The sequence below is a fragment of the Mustelus asterias genome, chromosome 8 (assembly GCF_964213995.1).
Source record: "Mustelus asterias chromosome 8, sMusAst1.hap1.1, whole genome shotgun sequence".
NCBI classification, from domain to species: Eukaryota; Metazoa; Chordata; class Chondrichthyes; order Carcharhiniformes; family Triakidae; genus Mustelus; species Mustelus asterias.
In genome coordinates, this window is record NC_135808.1 from 79,515,430 (window position 1) to 79,533,583 (window position 18,154).

The 18,154-nt window shown below is 39.7% G+C and overlaps 1 protein-coding gene across 2 annotated transcripts in view; it reads right to left on the reverse strand.

Annotated features, from left to right (window-relative positions):
* Nucleotides 1-3,406: 3,406 nt before the first annotated feature.
* tprb (translocated promoter region b, nuclear basket protein) overlaps nt 3,407-18,154 on the reverse strand; it is a 107,674-nt gene continuing 92,926 nt past the window's right edge. For both annotated transcript variants that reach the window (XM_078218317.1, XM_078218316.1), the window contains exons 44-51: nt 15,005-15,076; nt 12,447-12,538; nt 11,733-11,839; nt 10,650-10,751; nt 9,002-9,161; nt 7,011-7,126; nt 4,965-5,063; nt 3,407-3,594 (exon numbers count right to left, since the gene is read on the reverse strand). In XM_078218317.1, coding sequence (XP_078074443.1) covers nt 3,542-3,594; nt 4,965-5,063; nt 7,011-7,126; nt 9,002-9,161; nt 10,650-10,751; nt 11,733-11,839; nt 12,447-12,538; nt 15,005-15,076 — 801 coding nt within the window. In that variant the 3' untranslated portion in view covers nt 3,407-3,541. The remainder of the gene's footprint in view (nt 3,595-4,964; nt 5,064-7,010; nt 7,127-9,001; nt 9,162-10,649; nt 10,752-11,732; nt 11,840-12,446; nt 12,539-15,004; nt 15,077-18,154) is intronic.

Consider the following 18,154-nt stretch of genomic DNA (forward strand, 5'->3'; position numbering starts at 1 on the left):
TAGTGTTATTATTTTAGGTGGAAGTTACCATAAATATGTGTATCATCAAAGATCCCCCACAACTTGCGGACAACGCACTATGACCTACACGTACCCAGTATTAAGGCGACGCTTCAAACGGCAGACAACACTGGTTATAAAACAGACAATTAAAACACAAAAGACAGGTACAATTATAGTATTGTAGTAGATTTTGTGGCTAGACAGGTCATTTTTGTTGGGTTACCTTGCAATAGCAATGTGTGGAACTTTACTTTCCTAACAATGTGATCCACCCCTTCCAGGTTAAAACATGGCCAAGGAATATTGAGAATCAGTAAACATCTTCCTTCATTTTTAAAAATGACTAAATGAGAAAATTGAAGCTTCTCAACCAATCCTTATCAGGCCATTAAGCAGAAATGGTTCAGTGTGATAGTCACAGTGGTTTAATAATTGTATACAACTACAATGTAGAAAGCTGGTGGTGCTTTTGAGAATATTTTGATTAATTCAGCCGAAGAGCAATTAAAAGGCAAGATTAGGAGTGTGATCACATTATGACAGTAATGCATCTCAAGAGTTAGCTGTTGGAGCATTTTTAATTAGTTTCTTTTATACAGTAAAAGGATACTCTTCTGCAGCACGGGCAGGACAGAAATAACCTACCAAATTATAGGGCGTGTGCTTCAACAGCAGCACACTGTTGCAGTTTTATTGCAGTCATTCATTCATACATACAGGTGCTACAAACACATTTGGCATAGAATGTGCAAATAATGCTACAATCAGAAAGTTGACCATGCTCAAATGATGACACAACCTGCCATGAGAGAAATTAGGCTCACCTAATTGAAAGATGTCTTATGTTGGTGCAACTATAATTTCTGCAGTTGGTCACAAATTTCAGATGCAGCTTTCAAGTCTGAAGAACCTATTTTGAACATTCCCTCTGTGTCCTTGCCAAGACCACCACCAACTGGCTGCACTCACTGCAGATATAATAAACTAGTCAGAAGCTTCATCTGTAAGACCTGTGGACAGTACAGTAACTACAGTGATTAGCAAATTTCTAATCCCACCTGCAGAATGTAGATGGGAACAAAGTGAGGGGAAGCGAGGAACTCCACAATTGCAGGTTCCCAAACTGTTGAGCCCCTGAACTATGAGGCACCTTGAAAATGAAGCTGCATTAACCATTATTTACCTGCATAGCAATGTTTTGAACTAAAATTGGTCTACCTAGTTTCGGTCAAATACATTTATTTTCCATTATTTTATTTGGGCATTATTCTTTAACTTCCTTCCAGCTCAACTTTCTATCGAAATGTCAGTCAGAAAAAATTGGCATGGATTTCCTACAAGGATCACTTCTGCCATTTCATTTCCAAATCATCAACGTGCTGAAAAATACGAATACTATGTTCTTTCTGGTGGTAAGTTTCCACTTTATTGTGTTTGGGGATGTCAGTTAACAGGGTAAAAAAGGCAAGAAAATCAGAAATGGTTTAATCACAAGTCTTCAAATTTCTAGACTGCACCTGTGGATCAGTAAATTGCAAGTCTAACTCCAGTATTTAACAGAGGGAAAAAACAGGCAGCTACAGGCCTGTTATGCAAATTGGAGTATGAAGTCACAAATAGATTGTGTTCAAACTTAGTGCAAATAAAGGAGTTCAATGCGAGGGATGAGTGAGGCCATTCACTTTGAAACAAGAGGATGAAAAATCAGAATATTCTTGAGACCAAGAACAACAGACGTGCAATGGGATTGTGTCCAGATACATAAATATATATAACACAAAGCTGGTGTACAGGAACAAAAAAAAACAAAAGTAACACTGACATTAATTGCAAGATGGTTGGAATTCACAATGAGAAAGTGATGCTTCAGTTGTCTAAGAGGCCTGGTCCGTCTCCAGAATACTGCATCTCAGGAAGGATGTATTAATCTTAGAAATTAGATCTTGAATGGGGGTGCAGCATTAATTCACCAGAATACCAATAGAGCTTAGAGGGTTCAGTTCAGGTACAAGTTTGCATAAATATGGCTTGTACTCCATTGAGTTTAGATAGTTGGGGTATGATCTATTTAAGGGATTTTACACAGTAGGCCAGGATTTCCCAAACTGCATTCCACGGGAGGCCAGATCAATATAAAATTTGCAAAACATTACGTAGCTGCTTCTCCAGAACCCAGTCTCCGATAGGACAAGCCAAAGCAGCACGAGAGTCAAATTGCCAGATATGGGGAGCTCAGAGCAACGGTGAGAACAGGCAATTTAGTGGGAGGGAAAGCAGGACTTGGAGCAGGAGTGAGGGGGTGATTGCACCTCCAAGCAGGGGAGAGAAAAAAAAAAGGGGCAAGGGTTAGGGTGCAGGACAAATGAGAATCACTGCATGTGGCGGGGGTAGGTGAGTGTGCGTGTGAGGGAGAGGCAAGCGAGCAAGTGAGGGAGAGGCATCCAGCAGCACTTTTCTCATTATCCAATTGAACCAAAAAGGAACAGCACCAGTCCTCCCATTAAAAATGACAAAAGACCCAAGTATTTTTTTTAAAATGAGAACTTTTTAATTATAATAAACACATACACGAGAGAGAGAAAAGACAAGTTTGGATTCTATATGTTTGATCTATTGTGCAAAAACATTTTTTGTGGTTTAGCTCTTCAACACAATAAAAATGCTTCTCTGGGTTCCATTACCACTCTTGAGAGATCAAAAGTGTTATGAGTGCGGCACAACTTTCAAATTATAATGACCAACTTTCACCATTTAAGAGTAAGTGAAATCGAGAACTCTTACAAAAATCTGGACAATTGAAATTTTAAGACAGTTCAATAGGTGCTTGTTGGGTAAATGTATAAAGAGCCATGGGACAAGGGTCAATAAATACAGTTTAGGTACAGGTCAGCAATGATTTAATAGGACAGCAGATCAGGCTCAATGGGTTGTACGACCCAACAGTTCCTGTGCAAAAATTTGCAATCGAACATAGAAAGGAAAATTTGCATACAGGAGCTGGTGTAAACCAAGTTGTTTCTCCTGCCTTCCTGTTATCTATTTATGAAGTCTCATTTACAACACTTCAAATGGGTCAGGACATACTTTATTAACTAGCAGTCTAGGCATGTCACTGATATAACAACACAACCAAAGTCTAAGCAATACCTTTGGTGGAGGGGAGGGAAAGAATCTGTAATACCTGCAAAAGCAGAGGAAACACTAATTGAATTTAAAGTGAAACCAAAAATTGCTTTTTTTGACCACATCTTCCCCTCACTTCACATCTCTCCATTTAGATAAATACTACAGCATTGATCCTGTTAACCAGAAGGCCATTAATACAAGAAGAAGTGTAACAAAGGACTTGTATGGATGCAACGAGAAAAACTTCCCAAGAAAAAATTCAAGCTTCACCACAATGTAAAAGGAAATCAGTTTATTTTTCAATGCGAAGATTACACTGTGACAAGTACCCACAATTGCTCAAAGTTCAGAATTTTTTGTTCTATTGCGACAAGACAATCAGGAATCAATTTGCAGCAATGGGTATAAGCAGTCAATTTTGATTCCCTCTGTTTATTCCTCTTCCTGCCATTGAATGCGTCATACCTACAAATAAGAAACATGTAAATAATAACCTGAAATTCTGGGAACAGCCTACCTAAAACTATACTGCTACTTCAAAACGTTTTTAGATGCCAATCAATAAATGTAAAGTTGGTGAATACCGATAGAAAAAATTTCAATTTTTTTTCGTAGATCATACTTCCTCTTTCTGTCTACAAAATAATTTAGCATGCAGAGCCCAGATAAATGTTTACAACCGAAATCGAAACTAATTTGACTTGTAAAATTAAATTAGGATTTAGACCGTGACTAAAGCTATAACTTTTTGAATTACAATTCTGCTTCAGAACGATCAATATGAGAAACACACAAGGAGGATAATCAGAAGCACAGCAAATATTTAAAACCCAGTCCTGGAAGTGTGCAAATTTAATCAGAACAAATTCTTCCCTATATGCTAATACATATTAACTACATCAATTCAATTGCAGCTGACAGAGCCAGGAGTCCTACAAACCAGGCACTGACAGCTTGGAACATATTTTGTTTGGGGCGAGGGAACAATACACCAGCTATTCTATTTTATATGTAATCATACATAATTCTTTCACTCAAAAGGTACAACATTTGCTTTCTCCTAACAAGGTAAAAATATAGCCTTGTCCTTTGAATGTAACTAAATTGTTTTTCTTAATACTTTTAACAATAGTCATTTTGAAAATGTTAATATATTTTCTGCCATACGGAACAGATATTATAATTTTAAAAGTTGATTGATTGGAGTTACTATTTAAATAGATGATTTCTATTGCAGACGGCAATTTCTAATTCAACTGGTCTCATTCCTGTTATCACAAATACTATACAATAAAAAATGAAGCAAAAATTGCATGCTTTGTCATTTTTAATGCAAAGTATATAGTGTTGCAGATTTTAAAGTATGTAATAAAATGACAGTTCACTCAATTATCCCAAGTTCCTTTCTTGGGAGCATATCAGGACCCATGCCCTTCATCAGTTAAATCTAGATCTCGAATCCCATGATCATCCTTGCAAAATTCTCTGGCGCTTTGAACCAATTTCAAGATTCTTCAAATCTAAGGCATCATCTGCAACCTTATAGCCCAGCTTGAATATGAATGGTTTTATTGCTTGCTGCCTGTCTCCCCTCAGTCACCACCTGCTCCCCACTTCACTAGGCATGTCTTTGTCAAAACTCACCTGTCTGACATGTCTTCTTGAATCATTGCCTTGTTCCACTTACACGCTTGTAAAACAGCTTAAAATCCATCTCTTGGACCATGCCTTCAGTCTCTCGCCTAAATTCCTACTTTGTGTTCACCTTTCACCTTATAAAGCATTCCAATTTTTTTCCCAAACCAATGCATAATAAGTATTGAAGAGGACCTTACCTCTTCGGCTAACAAACTGTCGCCCTCGGACAACAGTTCTCCCCATCTGTGGATAAAGTCGTACTCTTCGCAAAGGTTTCGGCTGACTGACACTTGTATCTATTAAAAGATGTCATATTAAACAAAATGAAAGAATGTTGAAGCATTGCATAAATATCCAAAAATCATGTCCGTTATGGTTATTTATCAAAACTTCATTACTGCTAGACCACAGATAGACCAGGTTAATATTTACACTGACATCAAATGCTCTGTTCGATTGTATAGTACTTTAAAAGCTATATCCAAAAACTGAAAACATAAGGAATTAAATAAAGTAGAAAAGCACATGCTCATCAGCAAGGGATGTGACACCAGGACGCACAATACTATACTCGAGACTCAAGTGCTTTGCATCAGGCCACTTTGTGCTACATTTCATGGATGTATTCAAATAATTATTGACAGAAGCCGCGGGCATTTCACTTTCTGTACAAATGTTGGGAAATGGAACTAAACAAAGAACATCTAGAGAAATAACTGCTGATATAGGCACACCTATGAAAAAAGGCCTTGCCCAACAGCCTGGATTTATCTGCATGCCTTACATTTTTTTTTAGAAAAGCATTCCAGAGAAGGTATTTTTCTATATTTATATACACCAGATGTGCAATTTATTACACTTTATAGAACTAAACACTGCCCTCATTCATTTCTTAAAGCACTTTGATATTTCACTGGTGTAGGATCAGAATCCCTTCCAACGAGACAAAACCCACAGACACAAGTACTATAAATAAAAAGCCGAACCTCAACGCAAAACAAAGGCAGGCTATTCTGTAAAGGGTTAATTTTAAACATTCCTACATTATAGGAGTGCTGCTTTTATAGAAGAACTAGAAATGGGGATGTTATCACAACAGTGGCACATGATAACTGCCATCAGATATGATGTGGAGATGCCGGCGTTGGACTGGGGTAGCACAGTAAGAAGTCTCACAACACCAGGTTAAAGTCCAACAGGTTTATTTGGTAGCACGAGCTTTCGGAGTGCTGCTCCTTCATCAGGTGAGTGATGAAGGGGCAGCACTCCAAAAGCTCGTGTTACCAAATAAACCTGTTGGACTTTAACCTGATATTGAGAGATTTCTTACTGTGCCATCAGATAAGCCAATTAAGCCACCAAGGGGGCCATTGTAACAAATAGCCCTCAGCAAGTAATCAAAAATAGCATTCATAACGGGTCAAGAAAGGAGAGAAATGTACATGCGCATCAGCTTTGGAGCCAGAGTTATTTCACTTCAATGGAGTCCATTATTTTTGGTATAATATTAGCACTAAATGAGTCTATCTGGATCAAAGCATGTAACAGACAAGAAAGACTGAAAAGGTGTTAAGCACTGATCACCCAGCAGGATAACTTCGGGAAATGTGCTTGCGAAATTCCACTAAGAATCATCATAAAAAGGACAAGATCGATGGTCTGATACTGCAATCAAGATAGAGGGCCAGGAACAGACATCCTGACTCATGGACCTACATGGATTGGAATGCATGGGGGATTGGAAGTTATCAGCCAAATCCAAGGGGTATTGGGGCCAAGGTTTGATAAAGTAACCTAAGGGTAACAACCAAATTCAGGTGGGTGAGGTTGGGTTTGAATTGAGGAAAGTTTGGGCAGAAACAGGTTTGGCTGCGGTTTTAAGTAATCGCTTTCTAATAAGTTGATGATTTTGTGTGCTTCAGTGGAAGCAGAGGTTAAATCGTGGAGGGATGTAATTTGGACTAACCAATTAAGTTGTTTGGTGTTATTTACACTAGTATAGAGCTCATGAGTTTTTTGTTAACAAACCCAGTGTCTGTAATATTGTCCTTTGTAATATCGTAAAGTCAAGAATGACCCGTAGAGGGAAACAGGAATGTGAGCCTCTTGCACTGGATTAACACTCCAGCACTAATACTTGTTAAGCAAGTATTAAGAGCTTGCTGCACTATGTCCAAACACATACTTGCAGATCTCACTAAGAAAACACACACAAAATCTCCAAACGGTTTCAAATTACTTACCCGCTGAACTGGAAGGAGGATCCTGACTCGTGGATGGGAGATCTGACTCTTCAGATGGCTGAGCAGAATCTTCTTCCTGATGCCCTTCAATTTCCAACATCACATCCGAACTGAGACTGAACAAATAAGACACGCTTATCTTGTTAACTAATGAGCTAAGGAAATTGAAGTGCTTCTCAATTAAACACAAGTCATCAGGGTCGACATCGGATTGAAAAGGGATCAGGTGGCACAGTGGTTAGTACTTGCTGCCTCACTGCTCCATTCCAGCCTTGGGTGCCTGCCTGCTCCATTCCAGCCTTGGGTGCCTGCCTGTGTGGAGTTTGAACCTTCCCCCTGTGCCTATGTGGGCTTTTGCCGGGTACTCCAGTTCCCTTGCACAGCCCGACAACATGCAAGTTAGGTGGGTTGGCCACAGTAAATTGCCCATGTGAGTGTATGAGAGCAAGTGTGTGCCCTGTGATGGACTGGCATCCTGTCCTGTGTTACTTGCATAGCGCCCAATGCCTGTTGGGATAGGCTCAGATTTCCCCTGAATTGGAGCAAGCAGTGAAGTGAAAAAATGAAGTGAAGTGAAGAGGGATCAAAATTCTGCTCAGCGTGGTCGAAGAGTTGAAATTGTGCTTGAATGCATATTTGGGAAACCAGGGAATGGAATTTTGGGAGATTGGAACCCTGTGAAGTGGGCAGTCATTGATGCCATCCAAGTTGGAGCAACTTTTACAAACCTATGAACAAGGAGCAGGAGGTGGGCCATTGGGCCCCTTGAGCTTGCTCCACCATTTAGTAAGATCATGGCTGATCTGATAGTAACCTCAAATCTGCATTCTGCCTACCTCCAATAACCTACCACCCCCTTGCTTAGCAAAATTAAATTCACCTCTGCCTCTGCAAAATATTCCACCACCTTTGAGGAAGTGTGCCAAAGATTCACTACCCTCAGAAAAAATTTAGGATCATCTCAGTCGTAATGGGCAACCGCTTAATTCCAGTTCTAGATTCTCCCATTTGTGGAGAAAATTCCTAGGTAGGATCTTCAAAAGCGAATCCCCTGAGAGAGACAGTTTCAGTGAGACTGGTTGACTCCTGGTGTTTACTGACATCTCGGTGGGTTGTTGTGGACTATGTCTTGGTTGCATTAGTAAGAAGTCTCACAACACCAGGTTAAAGTAAAGGGACTTTAACCTGGTGTTGTGAGACTTCTTACTGTGTTTACCCCAGTCCAACGCCGGCATCTCCACATCTTGGTTGCATTAGCCATTGTGTGCAATGTGGCGTGGTGTGTTTGAGCACATTTTGCATGCTAATTCACATGTACCTCATTTAACCCTGAATGTTGCAGTACAAGATGGATAGGCCAAAATGGCTCATCTTTCTGATCTTGTATGATCTTGTGCCTTTATTCACTGAACAAATGTCTTGAATCGCAACTTTATCTATTTCAAACAAAATGCAATTGATCCCTAACTGGATATTACCTACACACTGGGGGTCTAGTCTAGGGTCACAACATGGCGAAGAACCAATGATAACTGAAGAACTAATTTAGATTTCGAAAATACTTTTCACAATGGAAAAACCTCCCAAAACGTTGTTATGGTGAATAGTCAAGTATTGTAGCATTAAAAGGTAAATTGGGTTCAGAAGGCTTTATGCAGTGCCAGTGTCCAGCCGACTTACTTAACTCCGAAGGAAATAACACAAATTTCCCACTGTTTTTCTCAGTTTACACCCCCCCATATTTTTATCTATATATTCATACAGTTAACATTCCACAATATGCAACATTACTAACTGCTGTTAAAATCAACTAAGATTTAGTGAGGATTTTTAAATGTAGTCAGCTCAGAATTTAGTTAATATTCTAATCCAACTGAAAATTTAATGGAAGTATTGAGTATTTTAATTCATTTTTATAAGTATATCAAAATCTGCAAAAGTGAATTAATTTAATTTACCACAGATTGAATGATACTTTTCTTTCATCTTACCCCTCTTGGTCTGCTCCTTCCACAAAAACTTCATCCGCATCATCACCACCTCCAGAGTCAGCCGTATTAGACAAACTTCCCGTGGATGTTGTAACCATGGGAACAGATTGAGAAGCATGTTCAGTTACATCTGACTGTGCACCCTCATTGAAAACTGTTACTGAAGGAAAATAAAGCAGCAAAATTTTAGTTATCTAAGCAAGCCGAGATCACAGCATGACAGTAAAGTGCTCAGAGCCATCTACATCATAATATGGAGAGCAAGTGGCATTGAGTGGAGGTTGGAAACTAAGGCTTACAACTTTTCTGTCAGCACATTAAGCAGGCATGGCTCCACGTTACACAGGATGAAACATTCAACACCTGTTAATGTCGTCCGCATAGCCAGTGCTGCAGCTCAGTAAATTATATTAAAAGTGTCATACTGTATTTTTTAAATAAACGTTTCAATTTTTACTTTGACTACTTGCTTTTGCTATGATGTAAACATTGCTTATGTTCATACTCTTTGCACTGGCTTTAACCAGCTTCGGATTCATACTCTTTGCGCTGGCTTTAACCAGCTTTGGAATGGCTGTATATTTAAATAAACCAGAATACGGGTTTATGCAACCACAGAGCACATGGATACAAACTAGTCTCAGGTATTACCTATTGCCCAATATCAGATTCTACAAAATATATAAGCTGAGGATATATAAATTTCAGCAACAAGGCAACTACTTTAAAAGGATTCAATGAGTGAAGGAAAATGAGTTACTCAATTTTAAAGTAGTATCAATCAAATATTCAGACTGTTGCTCAACCAGCATTACATTAACATGCAATTCTGTAGAACTTTGGAGATCCTTAGAAATTTGTTCTGGCTTGTTTAGAGAATTTCCAAGTATATGCAGTACAACCGCAAGATTAGCAACTTGGATAATATCAAGTTACAGCAAAAATAAGTTACTATCATAGTTTCAGACTGTGGGAGATTTAAATTACATCTTTCCTGATCACTTATCTCTTTCCAAATACTAATCTTCTTCACCCTAATATTTAATTTTTTGACAAATTCAAACTCTACACTGTTCATTAATAATTATTTAACTGGTTGAGCAGATAAACAGCTGTTTATCTTATTTACAAAGATCCAAGATGTTCTGTAGAGAACAGCATGCCTCTTATTTCCAATGCAAAATGCCATTGAAAGTTTATGAGGCACTACAATTAATGACCAGTGCCATCCATTCATCACAGGAGAAAATCCAGACCATTGTGTTTTTAGATCATACCTCTAAGAAAATAATGTACATGAGAAATGGGAGGGGGTTCAGGATAGATCCAGCATTTTGCAAAAGGATTTGGTTAATGATGCCATATGTTGCAACTTTCAATCAGGAACACACCTACTCTTCTTTTAGAGTAACTGTGGAAAATTAATGGCTAAATAGTACAATTTCACTTGGGGTAATGGCAATAGCTGTGTCCCAGAAATTCTGCTACAGAAACTATCTGCCCAAAACGTGTAGTACAATCAAAAATATGAAGAAATGCGTAGTCAGAAATATGAATATTTTCTTTGCAGGTATCAATGCAATAACACCATCACTCTCCCAGAAGGACAGCTGTTCTTCCAATTAAGATAAATTCAATAAACACACACCTGGTGCATGAACTTGCAGTGGGGTAGTAGGTACACTACGGCCTCCAGATTCATCTTCATGAACAGCAGCAAGGTAAATGGGAGTTTCATACATTCCTAACCCTACCGAGACAAGGAGACCAGTGACTCAACAAAATCAAGAACAAAAATCAGAATAAGCAGATGTCCTATAAATCATTGCAATAAAAGTAGTGAGCAGGTCTGAATTTTTGCAATCTATTGCTGCATTGTTGCTTTCATGGTATTAAAAGACCAGTAATAGTAGCATTTTAGAAGTCTTTGAAGAAACTGTCGCATTCTTTTTCAGTGTTTCTTCATGGAATGATATTTATTGCAGCACGATGGCAATGGCTAGCACAACTGCCCCACAGTGCCAGGGATGTGGGTTCAATTCCAGCCTTGGGTGACTGTCAGTGTAGAGTTTGCACATGCTCCCCATGTCTGCATGGGTTTTCCTTCTGGTGCTCCGGTTTCATCCCACAATCCAAAGATGCGCAGATTAGGTGGATTGGCCACAATAAATTGCCCTTGTGTCCCAAGGTGTGTAGGTTCTGGGGATTGGCAGGGTTACAGGGATAGGGCAGGGTGTAGGCTGAGATAATGATGCTCTTCCAGAGAGTTGGTGCAGACTCAATGGGCCTCCTTTGGCACTGGAGGGATTCTAGTGCTTCTTAACTCAACCATTGCTGCAGTATGAACAATGAATGCACGTAGCCTAAGTTGCTACTGCAATCATTTGATACTTGCCAATTTTCAGTTACTTGTGACGTTTAAGGCTTCAATTTAGCACACAAAAACAGTGAAGGACTAATACACAAAATACATGAAAGAAAACCACTATTCAAGTTCTAAGTGCATAACAACCATGTTTCCCCCTCAATGAAATATATTAAGTATTATTCTGTGAAACTAGCTGAATCTTATTTATTGATACTCACAACCTGTAAAAATAGAAGCACTTATGGATATAACAAAAGCAAGTGAAATTTAGTCCCAATTACCTCATGTACCTTTTCCCTTTCAGCATTAATTGCAATATCTTCTATTTATGTTAAAATTTTTACGTTCTTGTAAAAACATTACCTCCTTGCGATGCCAACTGCCCAAGGTCTGATTGACTTGAACTGGTTTGAGACATATCTTCAGGTGGTCCAAACCTGAACCGAGGAACTCCAGTGACCTGCGGAGAACTAACCACAGCTTCCAACGTGAGTTTAAGTTCAAGTCACTTAGAAAACAACAAAACTAAGTTTGCTACCTAAAGTTCTCTGCAATGTGTATTTAATAACATATGATATTGAATAGTTCATGATACCATCAGTTGCTCAGCTTTCAAAAAGCTATTTCAGTAAACATGCGAATGCAAAAAAAAGTCTGTTTACCTGATAGCAATTTCAAGTTAAGAAAATTCAGAGAAGGAGCACTTCTGGTATTTGACATCTCTAATATTAAAATATTTTGACTAACTTAAGTACAATTTCAGAATTTTGTTTCTATCAGAAAACAAATTCAATGGTTTTGTAGAATCGCAATTGCTATAGTGCAGGAGGCTCACCGTCTCTGCACCAGCTCCCCAAACATCACCTTAAACAAGCAATGACCCTACACCCAGAATTTTACTTATAATCTTACTGTGCAATAATAGACCCTTGCTGCTGAACTCTTTGACGTACCCAAGTAAAAATTCTGAAAGTTTTTACTGGACAAATGACATCCACTTCAGAACTTAACATGTCTGGTTTGGTAGCTCATTAGGCACTGTACAAGCTATTTGATATAATTCAGAAATTTACTTACTGAATGGCTTCTGCAAACCCATCGGATCGATGAGGCACAACAAGAGTTGGTGTACTTGGTACCATCCTGTCATCTTCATCAAAGAAGTGTTGCTGTTAAACAAAGCCAAGGCAAGTTAGAGGATACCAGTTACGGACAGATCAGGAATTGTGTTACACTTAACTACAGTATATTTTGTATCTCAAAATGAAAAATGTTTCCAGAATTTTAAAATTAGTTTTGTATGAAGTTAAATATTGTTATCCAAAATAGCATTCCTATTTCTTTTAAAAGTCAGATTAGCTTCTTATGCAAATGACAATGAGGACTGTATGGAGGATGAACAAACTGATAATACAGGGAACCATCCACGTGGGGGGAGAAACAAAGCAATGGGGTAGTATTATACAGTCAGGGAAATAAATGTTCTCTGCAGTTATGACTGGGAGTTTCAAATGTGTTGTTGCCTGAAAGTGCCAAAATTAAGCATATCTCATGGTGGCAGTGGTTAGCACTGCTGCCTCAACGCCAGAGACCTGGGTTCAATTCCGGCCTCGGGTCACTATCTGTATGGAGTTTGCACATCTGCATGGGTTTCCTCCGGGTGTTCCGGTTTCCTCCCCCAGTCCAAAGATGTGTGGGTTAGGTTGATTGGCCATGATAAATTGCCTCGGTGTCAGGGAATTAGTGGGGTGAATGCGTTGGGTTCGGGGGATGGGTCCTGGCTGTGATCGTCATCAGTGCAGGCTCAATGGGCCGAATGGCCTCCTTCTGTATTGTAGAGATTCTATGATTCTAGAAAGGAAGTTGAATGGGGCTTTTAGGTGCTGGAATATGAGATGACTGCTCATTCTTCTATACAAGATTGAGGGGTCTTGAAAGAGTAAGTTTTGAGGGGCTTTTCTCCCCCCAGGTTGTGGAGTCCAGAACTAGGATAACCAGTCAATCATTTAACACAGGTTATGAATCTTTGGAATTCTCTTCCACAGAGGGCTATTGAATTGCTCAAGACCAAAACAGATGGAAATTAGGACTTCAAGGAATGAAGTCAAAGATAAGCCACAATCTTGCAGAATAGCAAAGCAGGCTCCATTTCTCATGTTATGTTCCAGTTTCCAGCACCATCACCCAAGTCAGAAGGTTGTAGGCTAAAACACCACTGCAGAAATTGATCACAATCTGGACTGACATTTCAATACAAGATTGTGAGCTGCATTTAAAGATGATGTCCTTCACCAGAGACTTTTAACAGGGGCCTTATGCAGCTGCAGACAAAAATATCTACTGGCACTATTCTTGGTGTTCTGGCCAACATTCCTTCCTTAACCAATTCCAAAAACAGACTAACCAGTCAACCCATGCTTGTTGTGCATGCATGGCTGATTTGCATTGCCTATGTGTAACAAAGAATGCATTTAATTTCATTAATTGGATGTGATGCGTTTTGCTATTAATTCAGCGAGTCGTTCTCAAACCGAGATCCCGAGAGGTGTGTGGAGATATTCCAGAGGGTCCGTTAGATAATTGCAAGTGGACGCAGGAGAGCGAGAGGAAAAATACAAAGAAAAGAGAAGGTAGACAAAAGGGAATGCCGGCCATCTCCAGAGGTCAATAGTTAGTGCAACCCCTCACTGTGGTTTGAAAAATATTCACTCCAAAAAGCTTCACCTACTTTGTAGTGATGCCCGTGCCTTGAAGGATCATGATTTTCAGCAACATCTCGCATTTACTTTGGGTGAGAGGCAGGCTACCGACTGCTGTAGTGCAATTTGGACTTGTACTGTGAACAAGTACCATTAAAAAGCTGCCTGTCCTGCTATTCCCAGCGGGTAATATTAAGTTTGCAATTTTGCAAAAGCTGTCAGTTCGATTACTTTCATCATGTAACAATGTAAATTCTTTGAACAATTAAGCACAAAAAGGGCTGAATTTTAGCAGATCAAGAATGTTCAGGTCAAGTGAGTGCTTTGTAATAGAGTTGGGGGGAAGGAAATTCATCTGTTTATGGGAGGTCTTTACAAATTTAGTTTAAACAATAACCTGCTTTGAGCCTAAACATCTAATTTGGTTAATTACTATTTGTATTCAATGTGATTTGTGAACGGATCGCTTATTAAAAGCAAATGTATCCAACCGTTTGGTGTGCAATAAACTTAGTTGAATCACAAATTCCTTGAATTCTAGTTTGTCTGATCACTGTCAATAGTTGTGAAATTGTTCTCAAATTGCTACTCCAAGTAACGAGACCCATTTAAAAAAAAAAAATTCTATACATGCAGCACTTTCCTACTGATATGATAGAAGATTTGGGATGTGTGACTATTAACCCATTTAAAAGTGGCCATTCAACTAAATAAAGTTTGAAAAACATCCAGTTTGACACTAGATGAATACAAGTTTGTCTGAAGCATCTACAGTGGGAAGTTCAATTTTGGATAACTATTAATCCAGCAAGTCAATGAAAAGGTTTTTTTTGGAAGAGGACAGATTAAAATCACAAATAGCATTGCAAAGAGGTCGCAAAATATTAAACTGCATAATTTTATAATTGTGTATTTCAACTACTTTTTGTTACTTACCACACCTCCAACACCTGGAGTAAGCTGGATTCCTCCTCGGCTTGATGAAGGCCGCCTTGCTGGTGGGAACCGCTGAAGAACAGAAAAGCTATTCTTACAAACAAAAGACTGCAAAAATTGTACAAATGTCAACTCCATCATTCAAAACTGATGAGGCAAGCCATACTCCTAACTTGCAACTTAGAAGGTACCCATTATAACAGCAATAAACTGTTCTTGTACAAAGCACTTTTTTCTACCTACAATTTTTCTTCCAGCCTTCTGATGAATAGGAATTTGTCTTTGCTCCAAATCATTCAGACAGAAAGGAAAAAGTTTGGGGATTCTCTGTGTGAGGCAGATCCATTTAATGTCATAATAGTGTTATACCAATACAATCTAACCATCATTCTGTTCTGAAGCAGTACAAACCTGCTTTAATAAACAGGTATAGTTTTTAAAACACCCAAAGTATCGTAATCAGACTGACCCAATTTGCCAAATAGTATGACCAGATATTCTAAACAAAGGCACATAAAGGGTGAACATGTACACAAGTGGTGCCAACAATTACACATCTCAGTAATAAAACTACTTGTGCACATGAAACCTACGTCATTTTTTTTCTTTCAATTTTCCTTCTGATCCACCTCAGGATCATTTATTTAACTTTTTTGGTACATCAACCCTGAAAACCACAATCTACGATTTGCCTCCACATTCTCACTGTACTTAGCCTTTACTTCCTCACTGTAAGGACCATCACAGGAGATTGGTAAAATTCTAAACTGGAAGAAATTCTAAGCTGCCGCAGACATTTGGTGGCGAGTTCCTCAACACCTTCCCCACCCTAAAAGTATTAATAATTCGAAGAAGCCAATTACAAATAAGTTACAAATTGGAACAGCAAAGTTGTCATTCGTCATTCCCCCTGCCAACCACTGAAGGAAATTCTTACATTGACTTTCACCCTGATAGTTGACAGCAGTGCACAGAGTCAGCAAAGTTCCACAGACAGTATTTTAAAAAGGTAGTGTGAAAATGTCACAAGTAGAGGGAGAGAATAAGATGTGATTAGTTAAATGGGCTATACCTACACCACAACTGTTTGAACATGTAGTTGAAAGTATGGCAGGCAACTTTCATTCAAAGCCATGGTGCCACTGCAAGTTGAGGATAGAAGGCATTTGCTCAAGACATTCGAGGGGAAATGCAGAGGAGGGCAGTGATCGTTAATCCATCTGCTACAACACTGGCATCTGCTCAAGAAATAGGACAAATCCAACCGAGCCAAAGGAGTCATCAACAGCGCTATCAAGTGGCACTTAGTCAGCAATAACCTGCTCGCAGATGTTCAATTTGAGTTCGGTCAGGGTCACGCAGCTCCTAAACTCATTACAGCCTTAGTTCAAACATGGACAAAAGAGCTGAACTCCAGAGATGAGGTGATGTGACTGTCTTTGGCATCAAGGAGCCCGAGTAAAACTGGAGTCAATGGCAATCAGGGGGAAAACGCTCCATTGGTTGGAGTCATAACTGGCACAAAAGTAGTTAGTTGTGGTGATTGGAGGTCATGGATATCAATGCAAGGGTTCCTCGGGGCAGTGCTCCCGGCCCAACCATCTTCAGTTGCTTTATCAATGACCGTCCTTCCTCAAGTGGGGATTTTCACTGATGGTTGCACAACGTTCAGTATCATTTGCAACTCCTCAAATAGTGAAGCAGTCCATGTCCAAATGCAGTAAGACCTGGACAATATCCAGGCTCAGGCTGACAAGTGGCAACTAACAGCCATGCCACACAGGTACCAGGCAATAACCATCTCCAACATGATGATCTAACCATCGCCCCATGACATTTCAATGGCATTACCAATGCTGAATTTTCCACTGTCAAGTTACTGGGAGTTACCATTGACCAGAAACGGAACTGGCCTGGCATATAAATACTGTGGCTACCAGAACATGTCAAAAGGCTAGGAATCATGAAGCTATTAACTCACCTCCTGACTCCCCAAAGCCTGTCCACTACCAACAAGGCACAAGTCAGGAGTGTAATAGAATACTCTCCACTTGCCTGGATGGGTGCAGCTCCAACAATACTCAAGAAGCTCGACACCATCCAAGGAAAGGAACCCTTCCACCACTGATGAACAGTGTTACACCATCTACAAAATGCACTACAACAACTCACCGAGATTCCTTAGGCAGCACTTCCAAACCACTCTAGAAGGAAAGGAGCAGCAGATACCTGGGAATGCCACGACCTAGGTCCCCTCCTGACTTGGAAAGATATTGCTGTTCCTTCACTGTCACTTGGTCAAAATCCTGGACCTCCCTCCTTAAGAGCACTGTGGGTATACCGACATCTCAGGGACTACATCGGTTCAAGATGACAGCTGACCACCACCTTTTCAAGGGCAACTAGGGATGGATAATAAATGCTGGTGTAGCCAGCAACAGCCACATCCAATCCAAGTAAGTAATAGGCAGGCTGACCAGGATACAAAGGAATTGAGAAAATTAGCTCGGTGTTAGCTTGTTGGGTATGGATGTCAACACGAGGGGAAAATGGGAAGGTTGACATTTCTGTTGGTAAGGAAACAATAGGTGCCTAAATTGAACATTTGGAGATTGAGGATGCAGAGTAGATGGCAATGCATCCAAGGAGGATTCAAACCTGTGATAGCGATTAGAACGAAGGAAGGGAAAAGTGAAGTGGGGAAAAGATCTTCAGCAATCATAATTTGCAGTAAAGTGCTCAGGTTGTCAACTCAAACTTGCATCCTGAGTATACCATACGCCACAGAACCTCCAAGGTGCAGCTCTCTGCTGGATAGAAGTCAGAGCACAAGGCTAGATTAGCACACTTACACAGATTGTCTGGTCCCGCCCCCCCAAATTCTACAATGTTGGGAAACTCTGGCATGCCAAAAGTAACTTGATTTTGTGTCTCTGTATGCCCTGTTTGAGAGCAGATATCCACTCCATCTGACGAAGGAGCAGCGCTCCGAAAGCTAATGGCATTTGCTACCAAATAAACCTGTTGGACTTTAACCTGTTGTTAAAACTCTCAGTGTTTACCCCAGTCCAACGCCGCCATCTCCACATCATGCCAAAAAAGCTGCAGACTCAATTTTATAATTGGGACACAAAACAGAATTCAGGGCAA